This window comes from Alligator sinensis, unplaced genomic scaffold (assembly GCF_000455745.1).
Source record: "Alligator sinensis unplaced genomic scaffold, ASM45574v1 scaffold83_1, whole genome shotgun sequence".
Lineage (NCBI taxonomy): Eukaryota > Metazoa > Chordata > Crocodylia > Alligatoridae > Alligator > Alligator sinensis.
The window spans coordinates 2,486,434-2,498,236 of NW_005842043.1; the positions used below are offsets into that span (position 1 = coordinate 2,486,434).

General features: G+C 40.7%; 1 protein-coding gene across 1 annotated transcript in view; it reads right to left on the reverse strand.

Annotated features, from left to right (window-relative positions):
- Positions 1-11,803, reverse strand: part of AQR (aquarius intron-binding spliceosomal factor) — a gene marked incomplete at its 5' end in the record, with an annotated part of 88,200 nt that overhangs the window by 36,541 nt on the left and 39,856 nt on the right. Inside the window, 3 exon segments of the mRNA XM_025203079.1 lie at positions 7-14; positions 1,948-2,094; positions 4,400-4,641. Of these exon segments, the coding sequence (XP_025058864.1) occupies positions 7-14; positions 1,948-2,094; positions 4,400-4,641 (397 nt within the window).

The following is an 11,803-nucleotide window of genomic DNA, read 5'->3' on the forward strand; positions in this document are numbered from 1 at the left end:
ATGGAATAGTGTTTCTGTAGCGAAACAAAATACATATCATAAAGACGCAGAATAATAATGCAAAATAATTCATATTACAAAAGATAACAAGTTACGTTTAAATGAAAATGCTATATATTCCTCCAAGAACATCTATCCTCTGATTATTTATGCCAATTGGCTCAGTCTTCCAACTATGTAAAGAAGACATGTTCAAACTTATGACTTAAAATGTTTTTACCATACTCTCCCAGTTGTATTAGCCCAGTCAAAACAGATGAAGTTGTAGTTTAAAATTAAACATGAGTAAGTCCTTTTGAAGTCAATGAGACTACTCCCACACTTAAAATTCAGTGTATACCAAGCACTTTACTACATCAGTCTTTAATCATTAAGTGCTCTAAGCGTATCAGGAAGTACAATGGATAAATCATAAAGGTAAGGTAAATTGCTGTACTAGAGTACTATAGTTGTTTATTTCAGCAAATTAATGTTTGAAGGCAAGAAACAACGTAAATGAATTATTACAAATCCCCACCCCAGAATACAATTTTTAAAAGTGTGAAACATCCAATTTGTTAGCGACAATTGTTTGTGCTTGTAAACTGGAGGAATAATATACCAAGCTGCAGGTAAAATCATGTTCTAGAACTGCTCGGTTCCAGTGCCTTTTCCTGGGGCTGGCTTTATTAACAAAGAAAAAATGCCACAACTCTTTTCTTCAAAGCGACCCAACTCTCTCCAAATTAGTGTTTTCTCCCAGGTGGCTTCTGTCTCCTTATGATATCTCCCTCCTCAGGCCTGCTGTGTTAGGTCCCTGGCAGGCATTACACTTAAGACATAATTAGTCTGTTAATCCATCTTTAGAAGTAACCAAGCCACCTGTTCAGGGAATTAATGGCACCATCAAAAGGGAAACCAGCCACAAAAATATTACACAAAAAATGTAATTTTTCCATTACCAGGTCAGACCATCTGGTTTTCATTGGGCCTTAAACTGAATGTGCAGCAGGGTTAGGAACACACCAGGGTCTTCAATTATCCCTGGTGTGGTCCAAGCCAACAATCAACTGATCATCAGAGCCCTGGTATGGTCCTGATCCTGCTCAGGATTACCTGACCGTTATCCAGCTCCAGAGACCACACAGGGGACCTGTTTGAGTCAAGGTGTGGTCCCAGAGATAGCTGAAAATGAGGTGACTGTCTGAAACCCAGTGAGACATGATTTCCCTGCACCAGCAAGCACAACGTGATTGGGATCTGATCCCCAATCTCAAAATCACACATCCTGCCATTTATTTGTGGCATGGCAGCAGGCATAATTGTTGGGATTGTGGACTCGATCCCACCATACCTTTAAATTAAAGATCTGTCAGTAGCCTTAGAAGTGATGTTTCTTCCTAAGCCTTCACCTGAGCCTAGATCTGTTTTCTTCTACCTAGATGCAAGAAACCTTGCATGCATGTCCCTGTAGGGGTTGTGACTAGGGACAGGTACAATACTACCAACTACATATACAACTTTTAATGGTCTCTAGGCCTTTTCAGGTGAATTTTCTTATCCTTCAGTCTTATTTGTTTATGTAAAAGAAATAAACATTCTATGTAATGTTAAAAATGTTGATTAACCTTTTGTTCATAGCTTACTAGTTTACCATTTACAATAAACATTTTAGTTAAACATCAATATTGCGCAGGAGCACATAATGCTAAACTGACTTTTCAACACTGTATATGGCCAAATATCAGGACCCATATTTTCATCATACTTTGATACTGCCTAGTTGTAGTTTTATTCAGTAAATACTGTTACACTAAATCTTCACTCTAAACATTTAGTTTATATGTGAAATAGAAACATTTCTTCTGTATGTAAAAGAAAGACTATAACTGCATAACCAAATGAAAATTATAACTCAGTTATGGATTGTTCCCCATGTTAGTGCAGGCAAAATTACAAGACTATTACCGTTTTGGCTGATTATATGGATATGGTCCCCTGTTAGGAATAATATGAGGTTCAATAATTAAGGTTTTAGCTTCTTCAGTTTTCTCTTCATTTCCATCCTCCTCTTTCCTCTTCTTTCCTTTGCTGCCTCTTACTGGGAAAGTTATCCTGAAACATATGTTTGTGATATATGCTTCAACTCCTTCACAAAGAAATATAATTTGTCTTTGAAAAATTGTATTAAATGTCTCTAGAATGACATAAATTGGTATGTCACTCTAACCCTGAAGATAGGAAAACAATTCAGGAGAGATAAGGTGCAAATTAATGATGAAGAAAAGAATATAAAGGACTGCCTGAAGATGTTGGCTTTAAGGCACAACATAGACAAGATTAAAGACAAAGCAGTATATTTGGCAAATGAGTGTTCTGGACATCATGGATGGGATAAGGTAGAGCATGGGTGTCAAACTTATGGCCTGTGGGGAGCCTGCAAAGCAGTGTAGTCTGTCCCACAAGGCACCCAAAGGTGCCAAGAATTTGAGAGCACGAAACACAGGGAGGGGGCACACCACCAAAATCCAGGACACAGAGTCCCGCTGGGGATGTTTATCAGCTGCTGTGGGAAAGTTACAGCCTTGGATCCGGCCCATGGGGTAGGGGGTGACACCGCTGACAGAGTTCAAGAAGGAAGACTACAAAACAGGAAGGTGAGTTTGGAATGACAAGGGCAACAGAAAGGAAAAAGGGAAATTAGGAGGGAGGTAGATGGAATCAAATTATGACAGAAAGTAACTACCACTATACAGAGAGAAGTAGCAGTGGCTATCCTGTTTGCGCTAAAAGTGCGAATGCAACACCAATTTTACATATTCCCTTTTCAGATCATCTCTATCATTTTTTATGACCTCAGGATCCAAAGACTCCTGTATTTCCAAATCTATTTCATATCGCATTATAAGATCACACAGAGAAGGTTATATCACATCACTAAGTATCCTTTAGTAAATTTAATAGGGGAAAATAAAATTAAAATGAAAGATTTCTTTTTTGTGGCAAGGGGTATCCAAATCAAATGTGACATCTGTGATAAAATAATATGACTTTAGCCTCTCTCTGCATGAAGAATACATCTGTAACTAGCCATGAATTTAATCTATTAAGGACCAGAAATATTTAACAGTTGTTTCCTATTAAAACAAAAGTTTCAAAACATCCTGAAATTTACTGGGAGGAACCTACATATTCATCCTGCACATCACTCCGTAGTTGTATATACTAGCTTCTCCCAAACAGATCATCTCTGTGTTATACCAGAGCACCTGATCCCCTTTCCACAACTTTGCTTCTTATTTTATACTTCAGTTCTTTGAGCCATGGACTATTTATTTGTTGTATGTGTCCAATGTCTTGCACAATGGTGTCCATAGGCACTATCAGGGTAGTGATTATGATGTAGCATTGGTGCCTTCTTCCAAGTTACACACTCACTATGAAATGTCCTTAAACAGATCATTTCTCTCACTTGTACCATGACCAGAATAGACTGAAAAATTTCCAGTATCTTTTCATCATAATTTTGTCCCTCACAGAAATGGTTCTATTTTGATGAACTTCTGAGGGAACAGGCAGGATTCCCATAGTTCACCCACTTGCCTCCTCACTGGTCTACCTGGCAAGGTCTAGGGAGCCTGAGGTCCAGTGCCTGAGACTCCAGAGGAGACCTTTGGAACTCTTAAGTCTCATAAGTTCATCACTGCTATCCAGTGGTGAAGGATGAAAAAGTGAAGAACCATTATCAGCTTCGGTCAGGTATATCCTTTTACTTATTTTATTTATTTATTTTATTTTTTACAATACATTCTAGGATTTCAGCTACCCCTGCCTTTTTGGTTTTTGGCTTCTTGTCTCATTCACTATGAAAAGTTTCTTCAAACCCAAGATTCATTAAATTACTTTAGCCATACCATATAAGAAAATTAACTAATTCCTGGTAACCAAGCTGCAAGCCAGCTAGAAGTAGATGCTACTTTATATATAACAAACATTGATGTGTATATAGTATATGCACACCAAAAAGCATATATTATATATATATATATATATATATCCATACAACAGCCCCACATGTGCACACCTGCATTTGCACACACACACAAACTGCGTATATACTTGATTATAGCCCCAACTATTCAGGCTCTTATCATTTGTGGACTAGCATCTACTTCTGTCAGGGACAACATTTTCATATACATTTAAATGGATTCTCCTAACCTTCATTATGGCCTATATTTTCCACTGTAACACATACATTACAATACTGGTAGAAACTTCTTGGACAAAAGAGTATACTTCATTCATCGAACTAAGCTGATTATACTTTAGTTTTATAGGACCAATTTCATTGATTAGTTTTGACAAATGCACTAAAGAACAAGCTGTTAAAGACCGTCTCTGAAACCAAATGTGTCACCTGAAAGGCGGTATCTGCAGAGCTGGATTGTCAACTGTTACTTTAATATTATAGCCAGGAAAACTAGCCTTTAAATGATCAATGGAGAGAAATGTGTCATTAAAATCCAGAGATGCAATCTGATTTGGCATTTTTGAATAATGAGCACTGCTTGGGTCTCCATATCCTAGGATAATATCATGCAGCCAATGAGGAACCACACAATCTGTGTTCATCAAATTCCTAATAGTCTCCAGAACAGCCTGCAAGATAGAAAAAAGAAAAATCAATCAGTAAAAGTGACATTATTAATGGAATGAATTACTGTGCATTTCAAAGGCACGATCCTCTACTGACAGGTGTTTGGGCAGACAGAAACAGTTGCTATATTCACTCATTACACTGTTCTGCTTAAATAGTGATGGTTTGTTAAACAGTCTAACTACTGCACTATCCAATTAGTAAGAGTCAATTTAACCCAAATGAAACAACAGGCTGCATTTCCCAAACACTAAACAACATTATCAATTAAGCTACCAGAAAAATATCTAAGCATTGCTTAGTAAATTTACTGATAAAACCACTTTTTTTACTTAACAACACAGAGCAATTATACTGTATCAACGGACAGGCAAGTGATGCCTTGTTCTGCCTCAGGCATCATCAGCAGAACTGGCAGTTAAGTCTTAGTTCAGAATACGTGCAGTGGGTGATGATGTTGGGAGCAAAAATGCACACAAGTTATTTTGAGGTACATGCTGTAAGCCAGCAACAAATGGAGAATGTGTAAGAGTGGCCTGCCCCCCTGAAGAGAAGGCAGCTAGCCTGGCAGATGGTTTTCAGTGGGAAGGCTAATGTAGACGTGGCTTGCTGGGAATCAAAAACCTGAGCAGGCAGAACCAGAGAGAGAACAGAGACCTCATGGCTACAAGGAGAGCAAGCCTGTGGTAGGAAGGCTGAAGCCACAACAGACCACTCTTAGTAGTCAGGACAGTAAGGTTTTTCATTTATTTGCTTAATTTTGTCAAAAGATTCAGTACTACTGAGGCATGCTGAGAGATGCTCTAAGCCACAGGAGTCAGCAGGTTTAAAGATAGCATATTACTGAGGCTTAAGAAACGCTCTGGGAAGGGGCAAAAGCCTGGCTGAAAAGGCTCTGAGGTGGCAACCTGCTACAGAAAGCCAGAGTGGATTACTTTTACAATGAAAATTGAGTTTTAAATGAAACTGTTGTCACAGCCCTAATCAAGCTCTCTCTGCTAGATGCTCACAAGGCTGCTGTGTTTGGGTTCCACATACTAGATTCATGTGCTCTTAAGCATTTGTGTGTCTGAACCGCATCCAGACGTTACCTTAACTTCTTAGATACAACCTTGGGTACAAATTCCTTGTATAAAACATCCTTCTGAAAGCAAAGCCCTTCGATCTAACTGCCTAGGCCAGGGGTAGGCAACCCTCAGCACAGGTGCCAGGGCATAGCATGCAAAGGCATTCAGTGGGGAAGGGATCAGGGCTACGCTGCCACAACAAAAATCAAGCGCCTTGCGGCTCCCCTACCATCCACCCCTGATATGCAACCTCTTACAAATTAAGGTTGCAGGTGCTTTTGGCACTCTGCCCAAAAACACTGCCAATCACTGGCCCAGGCCCTGAGACTCAGACTCTCTTGCCTAAGCAAAACCTTTCCCAGAGCTTCTGCTTTGTAGACACTGTTTACTTCAAGGGTTAATAGCTGAAATGACCAGTAAACCAAACACAGGCTTTGAAAGAAGTATTTCTAAAACAAGTAGCCTTTACTGTACATACCACCAATGGTACTCAGACCTAGTTAACATCCATCTACATGCCATTCCCTGCTTCAATTCCCTGTCCAATCAAATGTGTGTATGTGTACGTGCGCATGAACATTTCTTTTTTTAAATTGGTTCACAGTCCTCTAGGCCAGGGGTCAGCAACCAATGGCCTGTGGTCTGGATCCAGCCTGCACCACACTGTACTGTAGTCTGGAGCTTTCCTGTGCTGTATCATAACCAGGTATAAGATACAACAGCCACCATATGGCTTGCCACCATAAAATGTTGCTGATCCTTGCTCTAGGTCAAGGGTATCCAGCATCCCATGGAGTTTCTCTCTCTTGCAGCTAGTTTCCTTCAGTCTTATTTGATCTCACACTCAGGAACTCCTGTCTTTCTCCAAAGGCCTGTCCCCTTTTTTGCTCTCCCCTACCCCACCCAGACTCAAGAACTGTACAACCATCTCATCCCCTTGTTCAGGGTGGATTTGATTTAAATCAAATCGATTGATCATGCTTCAAACCATGATTTAAAATCACTGGTCAGGAAGACTTGATTTAATCATTGTTTTCTACAAAAAATGCATTCTTGTTGTCTGATATAGCTTTAATGCGTAGCATTTACAACTCTCAGATAGATGTAGGTTTCATTTTTAGAAGGTACACACTATACATTTTAAAGCAGGGATTTATTTTTATATTTTTTAGATTAATTTTGCAGCTACATCAGAAAACTGAATTATGATTTGGTTATTTTATTTAGCAAAGCTAATTGAAACAGATACTTTGAAGTCACTGGTAGGTGAACTAATCTCCAATTCACTAGATTAATTATGGATACTTGGGGGATATTTTTGCCATGCTGTATTAGGAGGACATCAAATGAGCACTGCAGCAATAAGTTACTAGCTTGGGGGCTTTCTTCACTTTCTTTTAGATTACTTCTCATCTTTGATTTCTTGTCTTCCATTGCCTGGCAAGTCCGCTTCCCTTCTACCATACCATTCCCTCACTAGATTTCAAATCAGTGGAGAAGCTATACTCAGAACCTTATCCTTTAAGACTTCTAGAATATTCTGCTCAAAATGTTTCTCTTTTGTTTCCACTGCCCCTCCCCCTTATATTTATCTCCAGACTCCTCCTCCTTGCCCAGATCTACTCCACCCGAATAACCTTCTTGAAACTTTGCACTTTCAGAGAAAAGTAAGGGCTTCACTCTGTGTACACAAACTTGCAGAAAAGAGGGCTGATGGATAGGTAATCATGTCTGTTATCTCTCACCTTCATATACTGCTGTTAACAAGGATAGTACCTCTGGAGACACAAATCCAAAGTTTGAGAACTGAAACTAAGCATCACAGAGATGCTTAATGGAATCTTCTAGACTGAGCACTAAGTCCCACTGGGTAGAGAGGCTTTCTTTAATCTTTACTAATCTATAGAGGAACCACTGCGAATTCCATAAAATTGGGCCCCTAATATAGTCCATGGTATGTTGTGACCTATTTATAGAACTTTCCTAAAAAGGTTACATGAATATATTGTCTCAAATAGTTTTCATTTAAGATGTGTTAAAGCTCAAAGATTGTCATCATGGACTAGGGATTATAACTTCTAATCATATACGATCTATAATTTTTTTTAAAGCATCTTAAAAAAATCTAAAATACGATTAACTGAAAAAAAAAAAAATTTTTTTTTTTTTTTTTTTTTTTAAATCGTTGATTTTTATCCACCCTGCCCTTGTGCCCTTTCCTGGAGAAATTCTATTTAAAGGTGCACCAATACATCAATCCGATATTGAATCATTACTGATATAAAGAAAATCGACTATATTAGAAATTATTTTTTTTTTGCCTGATGTGGCTGATAATGTGGCCAATAAATGCCCCATGCATGCACGCAGCCGCAGCATGCATGGGGCCACAAGTGCAGCTCAGCAGCTTGGAGAGCTGCATCCAGTTGGTAAGTCTGTTGTGGTGGAAGGGAAGGGGGAAGGAAAGGGCCATGGCAGGGGGCAGATTGAGACCCCTGCAGTGAGGGACGGAGTGGGGCTGGGGAAGGGGGAGGCGCTGCCCAGCCAAGGCAGGGCGGGCTGCGGGATGGAGCTGCAGCTTGTCCAGAGGGCATAGCTCCTGCCACTGTGTGCATCTCAAGAGGGTATGGGGGGCACGTGCCCCTGGATGTGTGTGGGGCAGGGTGGCTGCTGCTGCGGGGTGGGGCCAGAGCTGCGCCAGGCTCTTCTCAGCAAGGGCTGGGTCGGGCTGCACTCGGGGCAGGCAGCAGCAGCGCTGGAAGGGGGTTGGAGGGGGACTACGGCAATTTTGGGGGTGGCTTCAGCTCTCCCCCCACCCCTCACCATAGCCTGAAGGCTTTGTATTCTTTGACAATGTACTGATGTTCTGGAGAGGAGGACTGCTCGCAAGAGATGAGATTAATCTAATCAGATGTTGCCTGGCCAATTTAGGAAGGAGGACTCTCAAATAGGTTCCAAAAGGGATGGCAAACAAAATCACCCAGGAACAAAAAACAAACAACCTGGAGGGGAAAGAACTGGAAGAAGCAGTTCAACTGTGGGAAAGAGCCAGAGAGCAACAGGACAGCAACATGTGATGCAAAAGGGAAATGAGTAGATCAGAATGCAAAATATATTTGGTATGTATACAAATGCAAGATGAATGAGATGAGCTGGAAGTCGCAGCCTATGAAAGGAACTATGATCTGACCGGTATCACAAAAACCTGGTGGAACAACGATTATGACTGGAATGTCAACACTGAGAGCTATACACTATTTCAGAAGGACAAGGTATGTCCAAGAATATACATATGTGATCACCGATTCAGGAAGAAGAAAGTAGCAGGATAAGAATGTATTTGGGTGAAAAGAAAGGGTGACAGATACAGCAATGATATAATGGTGGGGATTTATTATAGACTACAAAATCATGGAAAAGAGGTACAGCACTCTTCAAGGAGGTGACAAAATAATCCAAAAGTTATAAAATGGTGCTGATGGGAGACTTCAGTTTTCCAGCTATCTCTTGGGAGAATTACACAGCCAAACAAAAAATTGAGTAAGTTCCTAACTTCTATGGAGGACAACTTTTGGTTCCAGAAGGTACAGGATACTAGGGGATCATCTATCTTGGATCATGTTTTGAACAGTAGGAAAGAACTGGTGGAGGATGTGAAGGTAATAGGAAGCTTGGGAGGAAGTGATCACAACAGAATTTACGATCCTCATCCTGGGAAAGCATAAGATCAGCAGAATAAATACACTGGATTTCAGAAAGGTACATTTCAACAAATTTAAGGAGATAGTAGATATGGTTCCACAGGGGGAGAGACTAAAAGCACCCAGGAGGGCTGGGACTTCTGAAGGGCACAGTATTGGAAGCCCAACAAGAAGCTATTTCATCACGATCGAAGCACAAGAATAGCAAAAGACCACTGGGGCTGTACAAGGTGCATGCCTCAAATGCAAATAGAAAGCATACAGGCAATGGAAAGATGGGCAGGTCACCAAGGAAACATACCAGGAAACAGCAAGAACCTGAAAGGACAAAATTAGGAAGGCAAAGGCTAAAAAAAAGAAGAAGAACATCACTTGGAGAGGCAAGTTAAGGACAACAAAAAGCGATTCTAAAATGTTTTTATCCAGAAAAGTAAGACCAAGGAAGCTGTGGGTCCACTACTAAGTAACTAGGGAGAACTCTTAATAGATGCAAAAGCAGAGCTGTTTAATAATTACTTTTGCCTCAATATTCACAAAAAAATTAGGCTGCAACCAGACAGGTAAACATTATTTGGATAAGGAAGTGAACATGCTGAGGGATGAGATAACAAGACACTGTCAGAGAGGTTCTGATGGATCTGAATGAACTCAAGTCAGCAGGGCCTGATGAACTTCATCCCAGGGTACTGAAGAAACTGGCAGAGGAGATCGCAGAGCCCTTAGCAATAATGTTTATGAAGTCACAAGAGACAGGCCAAGTACCAGAGGACTGGAAAATGGCCAACATAGTGCCCTCTAAAATAAAAGGGTACAAAAGGATGACTCGGGGAACTACAGACAAGTTAGCCTCACATCAATACCTGGAAAGTTACTGGCGCATATCATAAGGAAGTCTATTTGCAAGCATCTGAAAGAAAGGCTGATCATGAGCAGCTAACATATTACAAAGAACTAACTGTGCCAAACAAATCTGACCAGGTAACCAACTGGATGACTGAAGGGAATGCTATGGATATAGGGTATCTAGATATCAGCAGCGTTTTTGACAAAGTTCCACATGACCTTCACATAAATGGGAGAAATATGTGCTAGCCAAAACTACTGCAAGGTGGATAAAAAAACTGGCTCAATACCACAAGCAAAGGGTAATTATAAATGGATCCATGTCGGGAGAGCAGAAGGTTCTGAGTAGAGTCCAACAGGGATCTGTCCTGGGCCCAGTGCTGTTCAGAACCTTTAAAGACAATCTGGATGCTGGCACAGAAAGCTTCTTAAGCAAATTTGCACATGACAAGAAATCAGGAAGGACTAAGGACACTGGAGGACAGGAGCACAATTCAGAAGGATTCAGACTGGAAAGTTGGGCTGGAGTTAACAGGATAAAGTTCAATGCTGAAAAATGCAAGGTGTTACACCTCGGAAGTAACAATTAACATAAATACAAATTAGGCAATACCTGGCTGGATGGCAGCACTATGGAAAGGGAGCTAGAAGTCTTGGTGGATCACATATTAAGTATAAGTCTGTAGTGTGATGCAGCTCTACAAGAAGTGAATGTAGTTTTGGGCTGCATCAAAAGAAGTAGATACAAAACACAAGAGGTGATAGCACCTCTTTACTCAACACTGGTTAGGCCTCACTCACTCGGAGTAGTGTGTACAGCTTTGGGCTCCACATTTTAAAAAGGACATGGAGAAGTCAGAGGCTGGAGACAAAAGTGATAAGGGACTTTTCAAGAGCAAACTGGATGCTTATCTTGCTGGGATCCTATGACCCCAGCTGACTTCCTGCCCTTTGGGCAGGGGGCTGGACTCGATGATCTTCCGAGGTCCCTTCCAGTCCTAATGTCTATGAAATCTATGACTTGGGAAGGCAAGCACAAAGAGGTGAGATTGAAGGAAACAGGCATATTCAGCTTACCAAAAAAGCATTTCAGAGGGGACATGATAGCTTCAGATATCTGAAGGGTTACTATAAAGATGAGGGAAAATGCCTTTTCTCTCCAGCTGCAACTTCAATGGCTTGAAGTTGCAGCAAAATAAATTTGGATTGGATATCAGGAAAAACTGTGTCACTGTTCTAACAGTGAGGCAGTGGAACACAATGCCTAGGGAGGTTGTAGAATCTCCATCATTAGGAGGTGTTCAAGAAGAGGCTGGATATGCACTAGTCAGGGATGATTTACCAGTATCTATGCCTATACTTTATTATGGATATTTCTCACACTTCTGCACATGGGGCCAGGAAGAAATTGTTTCCCCCTCTCATTGCTACATGTGTCACGGGATTTTCTCTACTTCCCAAGAAGCACTATGTGTTGGCTGCAATCAAGGCTAGGGATTTGGACTGGAGCATGCCAGTGCTCTGGCTGGGACTAAAACATAGAGATTCCTGCT